The 19122-nt window shown below is 38.4% G+C and overlaps 1 protein-coding gene across 4 annotated transcripts in view; it reads right to left on the bottom strand.

The window, feature by feature from the left end:
• Positions 1-1252: 1252 nt before the first annotated feature.
• The window catches only part of MICU3 (mitochondrial calcium uptake family member 3), an 87060-nt gene continuing 69190 nt past the window's right edge, over positions 1253-19122 (bottom strand). For 3 of the 4 annotated variants that reach the window (XM_058669868.1, XM_058669870.1, XM_058669869.1), the window contains 5 exons: positions 18257-18428; positions 11300-11408; positions 9271-9428; positions 3111-3179; positions 1254-1666 (listed from right to left, as the gene is read on the bottom strand). In XM_058669868.1, the coding sequence (XP_058525851.1) occupies positions 3111-3179; positions 9271-9428; positions 11300-11408; positions 18257-18428 (508 nt within the window). In that variant the 3' untranslated portion in view covers positions 1254-1666. Of the gene's footprint in view, positions 1667-3110; positions 3180-9270; positions 9429-11299; positions 11409-18256; positions 18429-19122 lie in introns of all 4 variants that reach the window. The other variant, XM_058669871.1, reaches the window with a different exon arrangement.

The raw sequence follows: 19122 nt of genomic DNA, 5'->3' as shown, positions 1-19122 counted from the left end.
ATTACAGTCAAAAAATAAAAAGTAAATAGCATTAAAATTCTAGATATCAAATAATAATTGATAATATTTATTGTAAGGTAAAAAAGACTTATGTTTAATAAATGGGCAGCCATTTCTATTTAATCAGTCACCTGAACTGACCTTCAAAGCAGGTGAAATTAAATTATTAAGGTATATTGGACTGCTAAATTTATGAATCATATTTTTGTATGCTAGCATAAGAAATTATATTAAGGATAGAATCTAAAAAAATCTAGCAAATAAAAAACAGTAATATAACATTTTCTTGGAAATAATATAACTTATATATAAACTGATAAAGATCAATTTCACATTGATCAGCTTTTAAAAACAAGCAAGATAATACATGGAGTGTATGTAACTTATAAATAAATATGTCTTAGAAAGGAAGATAAATGAATTTATTTTCCACATGCAATATATTAATTAAGTAGTTAAAAATCTACCGCTCTATTTTTATATACTATCCTTGAAGAAACTAAACTGTTTTTGCTTTAGTCAAATGCTGTACCACTGAGATATGCAGCCTAAACTAAGTGCTTTTAATTGAACAAATTTCTATGTAGTAACATCAAATTCTTTTTTCTTAGGGAATTCTAATTTTGCTGTTTTTTCCACAGAAAGTTTTTATTTTCCTGCTTAGGACAAATGTTATTAACTATTACTGACTATTCAGCACCACTTTTATATGTGGTCCTTTTGCAAGAAACAAACATTAGCTTCTACCTATTATGTACATCAGTCTTTGAAGCCATTCCTTGAAAACACTGGTTTGTACACTACAGACACAGAAGCCCAGCAAGCAGTCAGCTCCCCAGCTGTGAAATGCTGTTGGTGCTAGCGTTGTCACAGAGCCCACCTTCAGGAGAGCAGCATCATGCCGCAGACAGCGCTGACACGAGCTCTCACTAGCGTTAACAGTCCTTGCACCACCATCTACCTACGACTTTCTCAGAGAGAGAAAAAATGTACTGTACACAGGAAAGAATAGCATTCTCTTGACTTTGGTAAGTGAACAAAAATTTTTTAAAAACTTCACATACGTCAAACTATATAATAATGAAGTACTTTTAAAAGTTAAAAGTACTCTGTAAACCATCATATTATTTAGTAGCTTAATTTATATTTGTCTTCTAAAATTAGCTCAGGTTAATTAAAAACCTTGTAAATAAAATTTAATAACAATTTTAAACACTTCCCAGATAAATCTAAAACAATAATTATTTTCTGAAAATAAGTTACACAGACCCAAATCAAAAAAATGTGTTGTCATTTATAGGTGATCTTCAATTTATGAGTCATAAATTATTGATACAAGGCAGATTTCTAATAAATAAATAAAAGTATTTAAATACATTCTTATAGTTTTAAAAGCATCTATATGCTTCTAAAGGGAATGAAAAAGTGCAGAGTTCTGTAAATCAATGCAAAAGCTCAACTTGATTATATGTGTATAACATTTGTAGTAAGAAGATACATTTTATCTGTTTCATAATTCATTAAGTACTTTAAAAATATTAATTTCATGGTATTTCACCTTTTCCTTCATTTTCCACATGTTCTGATCTCATCACTGCTTCCACTTTCAGAATTTTTTCTTCTTGTCTTGTAGACAGTAATCCTTTACACTTTGCTTTTGAAATATCTGATTTTAAAAAGCACAATAACACAAAATATATATTTAGGACACAACTCAGACGTTCTGGCATTAATCAAAATTCTTACATGAAACTAATACACCCAAAACATCTGGTATAAAACATTAGAAACAAAAATTTACCACAAAAAATTGTATTAATTAAGACGTTCACTCCGTTTAGCCACTTGTGTAATCTTAAATCTTACTCTCACAGAGGCCTAGGAAAAGTCACCTGCGATGGCTCTATTCATTACTTTCATAAACCTGAATGCCAGTGTGAGTTTTATTATGTTGTTTGGGAACATTGCCTACATGAACATAGAAATGAAATGCTCCTTCTAATTTAATGTTTACTGCACATTCTCATATTAACCTAAAGTTCCTAAATTAGAGATTTGGAAGATATGACTCCTTGTGCTAGTACCACCATCACAACAGTCACCACCTTAGCTAAATAAATACACCTTCTTACCTCTGAACAGAACACTAGATCTCAAGACTTTGCAGAATTCTGAATATTGGAGTTTCCTCTTAGAAAAAAATCAATAGTACCAGATTGACATCTGCTAAGTTCTATGGGAAGAAAGTTATGTAACCATTTTTATTATGATATTTCTCCAAGTTGAGTAAATAACTTTTTTCCTCAAGAAAAATATGCATTAATCTCCTACAGAAACATTTTAGGAAATATGAATCTATGTACCTTAAGCTTGAGGAAGACAGCCAGAAATATGTACATTTATAAGCAAACAACAAAACCTCCATTGTAGAAATCTAACTAACTAGAACACACAATTTACCAAAATTTTATAGCTAACTTGAAAAAAGAAAGAGAAAAATAAAATTCCTCTCTTTGGAGATTTAGCAACAGGTCTGACATACGCCTTTGGATTAGTATAAATTCAAGTTTCCTTGTGAATCTTCCTCATCTATTGCACTCTATCGTGATGGTATAATGAGCAGAAAACAAGAGGTTTGGCCGTCAAACAGAATAAAGCTCAGATCCTGCCTTGCCACCTCGTAGGAAGTTACCTTGGTAAAGTTACTTGCTAAAACTAGATTTTCTCTGTGATTAAGTGGGACTTCAACCTGTAAGAATTACATGATTTACTGCATTTGAAAGAAGATTTAATACAGTGCCAGGCACTAAAATAATTTAAAAAATGTTAGCTGCTACTTTTGTACCACATGCCCGAAATCACAATCCCCCCAAGTATATAGATACTTCCTGAACCACTAATGATCCTAGCTTACAAGAGTACGGTCTGGAGTTATTCTAATGTACCTGTTCTGGTGCAAAGCTCCAAGTTTAAGATAAAGTTTCTCTATCAAGATACTAGAATGGCCTAAATAATAAATTGGAATTCTATTTATTTCATCAATTCATAAATGTTAATAAGTCATGGCAATTCCTTTATTTAATAAACTAGACAAATAGAAGTGAACGTACTTATCTGCTATGAAGTTCTTTTTTCAGGCAGGATTTGAAAGTAGGATACTTCTGGACCGTTTTATAACCCTGTGGAAAACAAGGTCATAAGTGCATAAATGTAAAGAAAAATAAATATGGCATAATTCCACTTAAATGTGGAATCTAAACAATTCAAACTTACCAAAGTAGAAAGTATAATAGGAGTTAACAGAGACTTGGGAATCTGAGTTGGGAGAAGTTAACTAATGGACACAAAGTTCCAGTTGGACAGAATGTTTTCCAAATTAGTTGCACAGAAAAGTGACAACAGTTTATATTCATGTACTACATATTTCAAAATTGCTTGAAAGTATATTTAAAGAGACGGACATTGTGGTACAGCGGGTTAAGCAGCTGCTGTCTGCAATGCTAGTATACCATACAGGTCACAGTTCAAGTCTTGGCTGTTTCGCTTCCAAACCAGATCCCTGCTAATACAACCAGCAAAGCAGAAGATGGTCCCAAAACTTGGGCCCCGCCACTCTTGTGGGGAGAACTAAAGCTCCTAGCTTCAATCTGGCCCATCTCCGGTTGTTGTGGTCACCTTGGTAGTGAACCTGCAGACGAAGGGTGCCTTTCTTCCTCTAACTCTACCTTTGAAATAAATAAAACACATCTTAAAAAACAGACTTTTGTGGGGGTGTATTTGGGAGCACCCCTGCAGAGCTGCAATTTCCACTGGTTTGCTTTAGAGCTGAGGATGGTGACAGCCTGAGCTAAGCATGACCATAGAACCCTCCAACACTCATGGGTATTGGGGTCTGTTTTTGCACCAGAACAGGCTTGGGCTAGACCAAACTGCAGCACCTGCATGCACACCGAAGAATAGGCTGTGGGATGGAACAGGCCGCAACATTCACCACCTCATACATAGATTGGGATGGAGGGCACAGATTATGCTCGGTAAAGGCCTAGCATCGGTTGCCACGTGTGGGATCTGGGTCTGGGGGTGAGCCTTGTGGAGGAACTTGGGAAACTCACATGGTGGGTTATAGCTGCTGCTGGTGAGCGTGTAGTTCAGGCCTGGGTGTTGGTCAGGCTAAGCAGGGTAACTCAACCTGTTGGCAGGTGTGTGGGCTGTTTTTGGATGGGGGTGGACTGGGCAGGGCCAAGCCAACCTTAACCCAATGACAAATGCAAGAGCCAGGTTGGAGTACAGGTCATGCTGGGCAAGGCTAGCATATCTACCAGTTTAAATGAGTCAGGGATGGGAGCAGATTGGGCAGGACTCAGCTGTAGCACCTGCCAGTGAGAGTTGGGCCTGGAGTCCAGCAGGGTCAGGCAAGGCTGCAGCATCCAATGGCAAAGGCCAAGATGGGAGATGGGCTATTCTGAGCTAAGTCAGAGAACCAATGGCATATGCAAGATCTGTGGTTGGGAATAGGCCTGGTTGGGGAGCAAAGGGGACGCCGCAGATAGGTTGTGGTTGCCACTGGTGAGCACAAGAGCTGGAATGGGCACAGTGCTCTGACTGGACATGGCTGTAGTGTCTCTTGACATGGGTGTGGACTGGATATGGGGTGCACCAGATGGGGCTACACTCCAGCACACACTGGTGCTCATGAGAGTCAGGTTGGGTGTAGGATGGTTTGGGATAGGTCTCAGCTTCTGCTGAGCCACATGAGAGCTGTATCTAGGTACAGATCAGGTGTAGTTGGACTGTAGCTCCCAAAAGCAAAAACTGGAATGAGCATAAGCCAGTTGGGCAAGGCCACTGCTCCTGCCACAACAGGAGGTAGACTAAGTCAATCTGGGTCAAAGACTCACCGATATGCACAAGATCTGCCACTGGGAGGAGATCTGATAGAGGAGCTTGGGGAACTCCTTTGTCAGGACACAGTCCTCACACAGGCAAGCCCAAGAACCAAAGGAAAGCACAGCTCAGAAATGGCCCAGGTTACAGTACTCACCGGCATATGTGTGGCTCAGGTCTGGGGGCAGGCCAGGCTGGGCACGTTCATAATACCCACTGGTAGATCTGAGAGCCAGGACAGGGTGCGGGATAGGCTGGGTCTGGCCACTGCACCAGCCAGCAACTGTTAGGGCCAGGACTGGGGGCTGCTGTGTTATATTGGGTGGTAGCACCCACCAGTGCAAGCTGGAACTGGGGGCAGCATCTGCTGGAAAATGCCATGGTGAGACGGGCCAGACCAGACTGGGCTGCAGTGCCCACCAGCACACATGAAACCTGGTGGGTGGGTTGGGGGTGCAAACCTAGTAGGGGAGCTGTGGGGACTCTGCCGCTGGGCCACTGCTCTTGCTGGTGAGAATGAGTTGGGACTGGGGGAAGATGAGGCTGGGCAGAGCTACATCACCTGTTGGCCTGCATGTGAACTGGGTTGGGGGAGAGCCAGGCTGGGCTAACTGACTGTATCCACTGGTGCAGACATGAGTCAGAATAAAGGCAGGCTGGTTGGCTTTGCCACAGCATCAGCTTGCAAGTGCTGACGGGGACAGGTCCTGTGGAGCCAGACTGTAGAATCACCTCGAGAGTGCAAGATCCAGGATTGGGAGTGGGTCTAGTAGGGAAACTGTGGGCACCCCTCTGATGGCCTGCAATGCCCGCTGGTAAGCATGAGAACCAGGACTGGAGGTGGGCCTGGTTAGACAGGCGGTAGCATCCACTGGCATGAGTGTGGGCTGGAGGGTGGAGTCAGTTGGGTAGAGTTAGGCTTCAACACCCAATTATGAGAGCTGACTGGGATTTAGGACAGACCAGACCAGTGCACTGCATATGTTGACAGGCATAAAAAACAGGTATGGGGACCAGCTCAGTGGGGATTATTGGAGGTCACTGTGACTGGGCAGTAGCTCCTGATACTGTATGTGAGGGTTGACTATGTGGAGGGAAGGGCTGGGTTAGGCTGAAGCACCTATTGGTTTGTTTAAGAAATGGGGTGGAGATAGGTCTGACCTAGCAATTGCAATTACCAGTGTGGACACAGGCTGATGTGGGTGATGAAATGCACTGAACCCCATACACGTGGGCACACAAGAGATAGGTCTGAGATCACCTCGGATGAGATTTCTTTGAGGATTCCCCAACTAAACTCATAACTACAACTACAGGGAGAGTGGCAGGACCTGTGGTCTGACAACAGAGTGCATCAAAATAGGACCTCCTCAGTGGCTCTGATGGGGCAGTGGATGGCATGCGCAAGGCACATGGAGGATAGGCCAGACCACTGGAGTCTGCAGAGGGCGTCTAGCATCAAAGCAGAGGAAGGATGGTAGAACACACTGGTCAACTACCCCAGTGAAGCATGACAGCAAACATCTGAGCAAATGGAGACTCATGGGTGGACTATGTCCGCCAACAGGCCTCGGAAGGATTTCCTCATCCTGGCATCTGCAAGACTGACAGCAGTTCAGAACCACTGAAACCCCTTGAGCAGAACCCTTGAGGCATGCTGCACATTGGGGACTTGGGAATGACATCGGGTGGCAGTTCCCCATCCCCGGGTGCTGAAGCAGTTGGGAGACTGGGTGTGGCTTCTCCTTTTATCTCTCCTCTTCCTCCAAACATAGCAAGAAGCAAAAGAAAATGTGGAAACAAAAGTCTCACCCATTTTACCCTGATGTTGGACCCTTCCCACCTTACATGAACATCATCAAAATTAAAATTAAAAACAGATTTAAAAAATCATAGATTAAAAAAACCACAGATTTTTAAAATAGTTTAAAAAATATCTTGACCACAAAAGCTTATAGCTTGATATATTCATTTCAATAAATATCACAGTATGCTCCCAAAATATATACAATTATTACTTATGTTTTTAAAATTTAAAAATGTTTTTCAAGTGTATAGAAGTAAATAAAATGTCATAGGTGTACAAATGTGCAATAAATTAGTAAGTAAATTAAAAAATATATAAACTTGTAAGATCTATAAAAGCAATATAATGTCAGAGGTTTATATCACAGTTAATATTTACTTTGATCTTGTTACACTAAAATTTTTCGGGAAAAATAAATGATTTTCAGTTGATGTTCTCTCAGGTATTTGAGGTATCATCAAAAATGCTATCAGCCACTAGGTGGCAGTTAAGAACACAGCATCTTAGGATTGATTTGTTAAAAAAAATTGGAAAAAACAAACCTGAGGGGGAATCTTGATTTTTCTTTGGGGAAAGATTTTTCTCCTCTAAAGATCTCTAAAATCTATGAATATTCTTACAAAAGGGGGAAGATTAACTATTAAACTATTAATAGAGAAGAAATTTTTCTTTGTCCATTTGTGACACATCCTCAAACATTTACTGATTCATACTGTACTTACAACATATTTATTAGAATAAAATTTGGATTTCTTGTCATTTGTTTTTAGTATAAGTTGTTATTAGGAAAAAGTTGAACAGACAAAAAAAATTTTATTTTCTATAAAAACAGTAAATACGTAGTGACTTAAGAACCTCAGGTCGTTTAGAGGAAATCGGTCTTCCAGGAAACGAACAGGGGGGAGGGCAGCAGGCTGGCATGATGGCTCAGTAGCTAAATCATTGCCTTGCAGGTGTTGGGATCCCATATGGGTACTGGTTCCTATTCTGGCTGCTCCACTTCACATCAAGTTCCCTGTGTGTGGCCTGGGAAAGTAGTAGAGGATGGGCCAAAGCTTTTAGACTCTGAACCCGTGTGGTAGACCCAGAAGCAGCTCCTGGGTCCTGGGTTTGGATCAGCTCTGACCATTGTGGCCATTTGGGAAGTGGAACACTGGATGGAAGATCTTTGTCTCTCTTTCTCTCCATAAATCTGATCTATCTTCCCAATAAAAATAAATACAATCCTAAAAAAGAGAAAGAAAATGAGAAGAGCCAGCACCTTGGCATATTAGGCTAAGCCTCTGACTGCAGTACCTGCATCCCACATGGATGTTGGTTTATGTTCTGGCTGCCCCCGTTTGATCAAGCTCCCTGCCTATGCACTAGGAAAGCAGCAGAGAATGGCTCAAATCCTTGGGCTCCTGCACTCCTGCAGGAGACTCTGAAGAAGCTCCAGGCTCCCAGTGTTTGACTGGCTCAGCTCTGATGGTTGTGGTCATTTGTGTAGTGAACCAGCAGATGGAAGATCTCTCTGTCTCTCCTCTCTCTGCAACTCTGCCTTTCCAATAAAAATTAAAAAAAAAAAAAAAACACTTTATAAAAAATGGTGTTCCATAAAAAAGGAAAAGTGAGAAATAATATTTCTTTTTATACATGAAATTCTGAAGAGTACAGACTAGTTTTCAAAAATATCTGGTACCATTTCCCCTTATAAACTGTGATAAAAATATTAAAATATTTGGATATAGAATAAATTACTTAAAAGTCAAACTAGTTTTATGTTCCCCCCAAAAAGCCAAACCACTACATCTTGGCAACTATTTTTGATAGCCAGTAGGGCTTTTTACTTTTTCATTGTTAATATATCATATATCTATGATCTAAAAATTACATAAATTATGGGTAGCATTGTGGCACGGCAGCTTAAACACTATCCCCTGTGACACAGGCATCCCCTATCCAAGTTCCAGCTCACAAATGCTCTGCTTACGACCAGCTCTGTGCAGTGCACCTGGGAAGCAGTGGGAGATGGTGCCAGTGCCTGGCCCCTCAATATCCACTTTGGAAAGCCGAGGCTCCTGCCTGTGGCGTGGCCCAGCTCCCAGCTGCTGGGACCATCAGAGGAGTGAATCAATAGATGGAAAATCTATGTCATTTTGCCTTTAAAATAATCTTTTTTTGTTAGATTTATTTATTTTTTATTACAAAGTCAGATATACAGAGAGGAGGAGAAACAGAGGGGAAGATCTTTCATCTGATGATTCACTCCCTAAGTGTCCTCAACGGCCGGTGCTGCGCCAATCTGAAGCCGGGAACCAGGAACTTCCTCTAGGTCTTCCACACGGGTGCAGTGTCCCAAAGTTTTGGGCTGTCTTTGACTGCTCTCCCAGGCCACAAGCAGGGAGCTGGATGGGAAGTGCAGCAACCGGGATTAGAACTGGTGCCCATATGGGATCCCAGTGCGTTCAAGGCGAGGACTTCAGCTGCTAGGCCATGCTGCCGGGCCCAAATAATCGTTTTTAAAAAGACATAATTTATTAAATTTTTGTCTTAGACTTTAAAATGAATATTAATAGATTTGAAATCTGTCAACTTACCCGGAATCCCCTATGAAGTCTGTCTTTCATAATTCCAATAAATTCTTTGTAACTTAACTGATCATCTTTGTCAACATCAAAGATCTTGAAGACAGTGTTCACTAAGTGTGGTGAAAGTTTGAGTCCAGTAGCTACATAGACAGCACGCTTAAATTCATCTAGATAAATGTCACATCAAAAGAAAAAGGGTACATCAATAATAATACTTTTTAAAAAAATATTACTTCTGAAATACACTTAATTACTAGAAAAGTAAAAATTGTCTTCCAAACATACATCACAATCTTATCTAACATGACCTTTTTTTTTTTGAAAAAAAAAAAAAAAAACCCATAATGCTGTATTTTAGGGAATGAAAATGCAACTTTGATAAAAAGAACCAAGCAGATTATACATTCATAATCCATAAATATTTAATAAGCACTATCAGTGACAAATAGAGGTCATTAAGAAAAATTCTCAAGAAACTGACAGTTCACACAGGAGATGAAACTCCTGCCAAAACAACCATCACACAGGGCCACCCATCAAGCACCAAACAACGCTGTTGAGCATTTGAAGATGTGTGAATGTTTCTGTCTGCGGTGTGGAATAAGAATAGGGCAATGGGCAATGGTGTGATTTGGTATCATGGCTGACTTTTTGATGGTTTCAGTTTGTAGACATGGAGATGTGGCAGATGAGATAAGATGAATGAATAAAAAAAAGAGGACATAAAACTCATTCAGAGAACAATTCAGGGACACAGGACATACAGGATCTAGAGACACTCTGGACAGGGAACACAGGTGAGGCACGTGGTCATCTCCAGCGGGCGACTGGGGAGTTTACAGAGCAGGTGTGCTCCAGAAAGCTTATGTTCTGTCTTAGAAAGATTACTCTGTTAGTTACCTAGTAAATAGTAGTAGTGGCTTAAATGTTACTCAGGTGACTACCACCACGGTTCCAAGAGGACATATCCCGAACGAAGATGCCATTGTGACAAACGAAAAGAAAGTGATACACTCCTAGTATCTGCAAGAATGACATTTTTCTGCATTCCTCAGTTTCATAAAATAAAAGAGCAACTTTCCATTTTAAAGTGGGCAAAAATGAGTTTTTAAATATATGTTGATGATATTTAATAAAGTACTCAAGGCTTGCCCTGAAGCCAGGGTTTCCAAAGTTTTGATTTTAAACCACTACATCACTTGAGTGAAAAAGATGGTATGTTTCAAACCTTCTGCTACAGAAAGAGTGAAATAAAAATTGTCTTCAGTTTTCTCATTTAATGAAAAAATGAACAAGGCCGTATAACAGATTCAATATTTGTGTTTTAAGGAGAAAGATTATGATCATTAACACTTGGGGGGGGGGGCTACAGTTAGGTTTCCCCCTTTTATTTGGTAACAACAACAACAACAAAAATCAAGACTGCCTTCTGGAATTTAAACCTGGGAATGAACACATGATAGATAATAGCAGAGAAAGGAAAATCATCTTACAGACATAAAATCTCCCATATGGCAAGAATTATGAAAAGGGATGTGGACACGAGTGGAGGGAAAGTCATCCCAGAGGATCTTAGAAAAAGGGCTGGGCTTGTCAGTCAACCTGCTGGTTGAGAGGACAGCATTCTCAATTCCATGACAGTCTCATTTCTATGTAATTAAGTAAAATCAATATTCAATTTTATACATCATTTTCAAAACACAGTTAATGTAAATTCAGGCCTAAGAACTGACACATTTTAGGTTTCAGAGCCAGCAGGAATTATGGCTTGTCAGCCAAGGGACACAGGTCCCTCAATGTTACAAAGTCACTGTGAAGTTTTTCCTCTTTGAACTGTTACACATATCCTTAATTTTTACTAAAACTAAACTGAATACAAACTTGCTTAGGGGTCTTTTTAAGTATCAGAACTGATTTCCCACTGAGAGTGCAAGCACCACACTTTCAGGTAAGCTAACACCTGGCGATGTGACCAACTCTTCAGAAACGATTTGCATGTTTTCCATTTGCTTTCAGTTTTTGAAAGCTGGTTACTTACCTTGGCCTATAGAACGACTTGCAAAGTTATACATATTCAGGGCTATTGCGAAGTCTTCTAGATTGTTCAAAAACTGGAAAAATGATCTGAATTCATCAAATGTGATGCCCTATTTTAGGAAAATAGGTATAAATATAATTTGCATTAGCAAACTTATTAAAATAAGCACCTCCACTTAACATAAGTAAATGTATTAAGCACATGAACTATATCCTGTAAATAAATACTTGGGCACATTTTGAAATTATCTTTCTCCAAATGGAATGTAAAATTCAGACTTACTTCTATTGAGTAGTGATCCTTCTATTAGTATCACAGGAGAAAATATTTTTAAAAGCTGGCTTATCTACAATAGGGTTCAAAAAATGCTACTATAATAAAAACAATAATGTTTCAATTTTGAAAACTCTGTGCTTTAATTCTGAATTTTTTAACCAAGAAAATAAATATTATTTAAAAAACAAAGCATTAAAAGGGCTTCCTCTGCTCATGTACTGCACTGTGTTAGATCACTAGTATCTTCATGATAATACAAAATCAAACATTAACGAGGTATCAAGAGTAGTCTATTTGTTTTGTTTCTGCCATGGGAATGTTGGTGGCATACCAAGAGAAGATACAAAGACTGCATGGATACAGCTCTGAGAACCTCTGTCCCAGGTTTGGTTTGGGCTGGTGGAAAAAGATGGTATTCAGAGTTGTATCCTTTGGATTTTCAAATGCATAAGCCAGCTTTACCACTGTTTGTACTTAAACACAAAAAATGGTTTGAAATAAGCAAGGTGTATCTCAGAGCTCAATCTGAACACAAGCTGCATTTAATCAAGGTGCTCTGCTCAACACAATAACTGAGAAACTATACAGAAGAAAAAGAGCAGAGGACTAAGACTTTAGACTCAGCTAATTTATACCCCAGTGTGGGAACAGAGGAAGGGACACGAACAAGTGTCAGAAAGCGGGGGAAAAAAACCCAAAGGAATCTATTTCCATATACACCAACTACTAATTACATGATTTAGTACCAAAACAGCTCATTTTTGGTGTACCTATTTTCTACTTCAATTACAGTCCCTCCACTTTAATTATAGCTCCTCTTTGACTTGTAACATGAGCACCCCCACGTCTCACCTATTCAGTTTTCTTCCTTCCCTCACATTCATTTATGGCCACTGCAATCCTGAAGCCTCCTTTGTGACTTGATTCTGCCTGTCATGTTTTCTTTAGAGAACTAAATACATCAGTAAGGACAATTGTACCAGAGAGGTTCATCTTGATGTGGAAGAGTTGGTTACCGGGGAAACTGGTCACTGCTACAGTTCTGCAACAGTTTATAATGTGACCAGCTGCCATAGCAATAGTCTCTCAGGGTGACAAGGTACTGCTGGTACAGTTAGACAATAGAAGAATGGGATGCTTTCAATTGAAGAATAAACAAAAATAGAAGTACTTCTGGGAGCATGAAATTAAGAAACAAACAAACCACAGAATAATAGGAAAGACAGGCCAGATGAAGACTCCACTGAATTCTTCGTTTACAATAAATACTGTGTATTTGCTATATGGTCACTGGTTTGTGCCCTGGCTCCTCCACTGCTGATCCAACTCCTACTAATGCACCTGAGAAAGCAGTAGATGATGACCCAAGTGCTTGGGCCTCTGCTACTCACATGATAGACTCAGAAGAAGCTCTGACTTTGGTCTGGTCCATCCCTGGCTGCGGTAGCCATTTGAGGAGTGAACCAGTGGATACAAGATTTTCTCTTTCTCTTTCCCTCCCTCCCCTCTAATACTGCATTTCCAGTAAATAATTAAAACGAAGAAGAAATTAAGACATTGTTAGATTAAAAACAACACACAAGGGGATTCACTACTAGTAGATCTGACCTACAAAAAGGGTTGTTGGGAATCCTTCAAATGGAAAAGAAATAAAACTAGACAGTAATTTAAAGCCAGATGAAGAAATAAAAAAATATACCATTACGATAAGAGTAACTATATAGGTAGGAACCACTTCACACCTATTAGAATGCCTATAATAACAAAGCAAAGTACAGAAAATAACATGTTACACACTAGTTACACTTTGGGGTATATATGAGTACCCAAAGAATTGAAAAATGCTACTGAAACTACTAAATGCAATAGAAGTCCTCAAAAAGTTCACGGAAAATGGGTGTTAGGACAGCATTAAGGCATATTTGAAAACATTTTACACCAAAATAAGCTTAGCTTTTAAATTGCAGTGACATGGAATGTGGGTATACCAACCAGTATCCTAACTGCTGGGCAAAATGCCCAAACCAATGGTTTATTATTAAACCATAGCATGATTGAAGTGCTCATACATGATGAATCTAAGTGCTCATAATGTGATGAATCTAAGAAACACTAAGAAGCCAAAGCCCAAAAGGTTTTACATTGTAACAATTCTACTTCTATGAAATAGTCAGAATAAATTCACAGAGACAGCAGATTTTTTTTCCAAGAAGGTTATATGGAGAAGGAAATGGGAGGATTGTTTAAATTATACAGGGTTATCTTTGTGCAATGAAAATGTTTAAAAATGTGGCTGCACAAAATTGTGACTGCCTCTGAATTGTTTTTCTAGGTCAACTGAATTCCACTTTAACAAAATACAAAGTAGAAGGAAGATCAACTTGAAAAATCCAAATAAATCATCGCAACAGAGTATTGCTTAAAAGAAACAACCTTTCAGAAAAGAGTCTTATCATGGTACCCAATAAATAAATTATTGTCAAAGCACAATTTATGCACATTCTATAGATCAATTATCCCACTATTTAAAATCTGAGATCTTTATGTAACCAATCTATGTAACTTTTACAAATATAAACAGTTTTCAAAGGTTGAGGGGTAGGTATTGGCTGCTTGGGACAGCTGCCCACCCTGAGAGCGGGCAGGTCATGTGGGGGATCTGGATTCTGTTCTCAGCTCAGAGCCTTGTCCATTTCAGGCACTTGGGAAGTGAAGTGATCCATGGGAGATAGCTCTCCCTCTGCCTCTGCCTTGCAAAGAAATGAAATGAACAATTAAATAAAACATACAGAGTATGTAGAGAAAATCCCAAATCCAGAATTTCTTGGCTGAATGACCTAAGGAAAAGCATTTAACTTTTATGAGTGTCAGTTTCTTCAAAGCTTAATAATAATTATATTATTGTTGCTAATATTCTAATACATTTTTTGGAGAAACTATTATCCCTTCCCTTTTTGTCTATATTCACATTCTCTTCTAGGTAAGTTCACCTAGGTCGACAGCATTTAGGAAGATTTTTGAATAGATTTATTTATTTTTAAAAAAGACTTATTTATTTTTATTGGAATGTCAGTTATACAGATAGGAGGACAGAGAGGAAGATCTTCCATCCACTGGCTCACTCCCAAAGTGGCCGCAACAGCCAGAGCTGAGTCAATCCAAAGCCAGGAGCCAGGAGTCTCTTCTAGGTTTGCCACATGGGTGCAGGGTCCCAAGGCTTTGGGTCATCCTCGACTGCTTTCCCAGGCCACAGCCAGGGAGCTGGATGGGAAGCGGAGTAGCCAGGACATGAACCGGCAACTATATGGGATCCTGGCGCAAGGCTAGAACTTAAGCCACTAGTCTACTGTACTGGGCCTAGATTTGTTTATTTTTTTAAGGCTGAGTTACAAAAAGAGAGAGGAGAGTAAGAAGCATCCTCCACCCATTGGTTCACTTCTGATATGACCACAACGGCCATGGACCCAGGCGAAATGCAGGAGTTTGGTCTATGCCTCCCACACAGGTGCAGGGACTTAAGTACTTGGGTTATCATCTGCTGCTTTCTAGGCACATTAACAGGGACTGGATCCTAAGTGAAACAATAACAGTCAGGATTTGAACTCACACCTATATGAGATGCTAGCATTGCAATCAACAACTTAACCTGCTCTCTCACAATGGACGCCCACATTTTTAAAAATTGCTTACTTTGTATGGCAGTGCATTAACAAGTTCAAAATTCAAAAACCCTCAGCTGACTGCACATCACACAATCTTGGTTATTCATGAGGCTCCTTTCCTGAGAAGAACCACCGTTTCCAGTTCTGAGGCCCTTTCAGTCTGCATACAGTTTGTCTATCAGTGGCGGTATACTACACATTGGTCTCGGCTGTACATTTCTCAGTTGCTGTGTCTCAGACACTGATACATAATATCCATCTGCCTGCTTAATATCTATCTTCTCTTAGACATTTTGTAGAAATTTCAAATTTAACTTGTCTTCAATGAAACCTTTCATTCCCTTCTAGTTCCAAATGCAAAGCCTTGCTTAGCTCAGTGATTGGCATAACTGTTTTTATTTTATGGTTCAGGTCAACAACTTAAGAAGTCTTCTTGATTTGTTTTTAATCCATATTGAAATAGAATCCACAAATAAATTCTAAATGTGCCATGATCTGACTCCTTTTCTTCCTAGTTTTCTCAAAGACCAAGCTATGCTTATCTCTTAGTTGGATTTTTCTAACAGCATCTTAACATGCTTCTTTCTTTCAAAACCAAGTGAACTGAAATTGGTTCTGTTATGTGGCAGTGAGGAAGACATTCTGAAACATGAGTCATATTGTATCTGGTGCATGGATCAAACCACACTGAGTGTCATAGTGCATGGTCAAAATTCAGTGAAGAAAAACTTGTTGAAAGTACTCAACATCATGTCTGTGCTATAAGCAAGGTTGGCAAGTTTTTATAACAGGAAAGAATAAATAGTTTCATTTGGCTGGTGTATGGTTTTTTGTTGCAACTACTCAACTTTACAATTAAGGTGTAAAAGCAGGTACAGATTGTACATTAAATAAACGAGTATAACTGTGATCCAATAAAGCTTTATTTAATAAAAAAAGTTTACAAAATATACTTTGCTGACTTGGGCTTTAAAATTTATCACTCTGGTGGCTTCCTTCTGGATTAATGTTACCACTAACAGATGTTAAATAAATAAAATAAAATCCAAATCCACTGCACTGGTGGCCCTTGCTCATCTCCCCTTTCTCATCTACTACTGCTGTCCTGTTCATTTGAGAAAGGCCTTTTGGCGTTTCCCCAAGTAAACACAGCACTTTCTGTGCCCAGGCCTCAGGTGTTTGTGGATCCCTCTGCCAGGAAGGCTATCCATCCTGGTCTTTTCACAGCTCATTCCCCATGAATTCTGTTCAAAGACTACTTCCTCAGCTTTTCCAGAACCCATGCTTTTCAGTCCCCTTCCCAATGTTAGTATCTGAAAGTGTATCATCTATTTGCTTTATTTATGTGTTTATTTTGTCTCTCTATCAAGACATACTTCTCTGACAGCATTTTGCTTGTCTTTGTGCTGCGTAGCCAGTCAGTCAAATAAGATCTGGTAAGTTTTAGATATTTAATATAATTGCTTGCTAGACAAACAGATGAAGATGAAAGTATCTTTAAAAAATGCAAAGTGCTATTCAAATAGTAGCAGTTGCTATTCTGCTGGAGAGATGGGAATGAGAAGTGAAAATGAAGAAGAAAAATGCAATATGGTAAAAGCACCATTGGCTCAGAAACTGGGGTTTGCATACTTGGACAGGTGTCTAAGCACGCAAAAGCCCCCGCTTCCTTTTTTCCAAAAGAAGGATGCCAATGCTCACAGGTATACAGATGGGAAAACTCCATCAATACTAATACAACTTTTGTTTCTGCTGTAGTGAGTTGGAGCACTTAACATACTTCTACACAGGGCCTTCAGAAGCTGAATTTAACCAAAAATACTGCTCATTTTAAAATACTTTTAGATGTAAAATCATTTGTAAAAACACGACAACCAAAAACACCATTTTCCTTTCTGTTAACATATTTTTAATTAAAGGAAAAAGTGAAAACACATTATGATCAAATAAAAAATGAAGTTTTATCAAAATTAAAGAAAAGGTCTGCAATAAAAAAAAACCAGAACAACCATTTTTATAAACTCTGTACCTTGGCTTTTAACCTTCTGAGTTGCAGATTTCAGTAAGTTTCCATTTAAAAAAATTAAAAACAAGAAGACTGAGGCCATAAATAACAAAATAGTAGCTTGATAAAATTATACAAGTTCTGTTTAGTGAAATATTTATGCATTGGTAATATTCAATATAACACAGAAAACAGATTAAAGTCCCATGACTAACAGATAATACAAATCAATGGCCAAATGGATCATAAACATTTTTTCTCTTCTTTTCCCATGGAGACTGGACAATTGTTAGCATTGTCATGGTATACTGATTCTAAACAAAGTCAAACTATTTGCAAGTTTTTCTTGGCTAGCTTAACCCAATTCTTCTATAAACACAAACAGAAGCCAATGTATCCAAAACATCCCATGGTTGAAAGGGTACTTGTAAGACAAGTTCTATTTGGTTGCAACGATGCATTCAAATGCCACTAGACAATGTAACTGATCAGAAGTGCTGACAACACATTTGTTACTGAACAAATAGACAATCAGTTGTCCCAGACGCTTAACCATTCATGCCTTCCAAACTCTTTAAATAGCCTTACTTCAGCTGCTGATAAGATCACTCACTCATCAGTGTCCGTCTTCAAATGACCTTTTATTAAAGGTGTGAATAGAGTGTGACAGAAATGTCAACACAGACTTTTATATGAGGTGATGTTTATGTAGGAGTCAAAGTATATAGCTCAGCAGAATCCTCTTGGAAAAATGATATCCCTATTTTGAATAAAAAAGTTAATAGTTTGAAGGGTTTTCAGCATAGCTAAGAGAAATGGGACCATCCATCGCAATCTAAATCATAATTAACTTAAAAAAATTTATCCAGGACACTAAGGCTACACAGGGAAAAGAATGAAATATTTCCAAAATTTCTTTTTAATTTACAGAGTAACATATGGCTATCACAGACTAATCATATATATTATTTATACATAACAGATATAACAAAATAAGCATAGAGAATTAAATACCTTTTCTTCGGGTATACTGTAACGCACATTTTCCAAAAATATTGATGTGTTTTCCACATTTGTATATCGTAAAAGAATATGAGCAAAATCTTCTTCACTGATTGTATTCATTCCATTAGAGTAAGAAAGGAATTCTATCTCTAGAACTTCTGTTTGGAGGTTATCCATGAATCTACCACAAAAACATAAAGACTGAGGTAAATAGTCAATATCGTAAAATGGTTATTTGAAAATCACTTCATTATACAATGACACAAAACTTCATGAAATTCTGTAGGAGCTGCATCACTTCATGATTTTGGCACCTGAGGCAAATCAGCTTCCCAGGCCTGGATTTCCCCATTTGTGAGACAGAGAACAACAGTACCGTACAGGATAACAAAGATGTTCAGATTCCTAATTATTTTCATATCTATTGAGACCAACATACTAGGAAGATGTTTCCCTGTAAACATATAGCAGATATTAATCAAGGTTTTTTAGGTATTCTGTAATTTCTTGGTATAGTTATTAGTATATTCACTGGTCTGTTGATTTTAAGGGAAGAATATAGTTATCATACGTATCAACTCCGACTAAGATGGGAAGAGCAAACTGGTGAGCAATTCTGAACTAAATGATTTTTTTTTTTGAAAATGAAAATTACAGAAAAGTTTATTTTGTTGTAATAATCTTTAAAATCCACGTATAGAAGAGGTCTTCAAAAAGTTCATGAAAATATAATGAAAAAGCAATATGTAGATTTCAATATTTTTCCCACCCAAAACAGAACTTTCCTTTCTACTTCCTATGTTTTGAAAATATCCACATCTATCTTAACATCACGTTTGACACTTTTAATATACAAATAAAAATTTTAAAGGAGC

Source organism: Ochotona princeps, chromosome 11, assembly GCF_030435755.1.
Source record: "Ochotona princeps isolate mOchPri1 chromosome 11, mOchPri1.hap1, whole genome shotgun sequence".
In the NCBI taxonomy this organism is placed as follows: Eukaryota; Metazoa; Chordata; class Mammalia; order Lagomorpha; family Ochotonidae; genus Ochotona; species Ochotona princeps.
The sequence above is the reverse complement of the archived record's forward strand: the minus strand, read 5'-3'. Positions and strand labels throughout refer to the sequence as shown.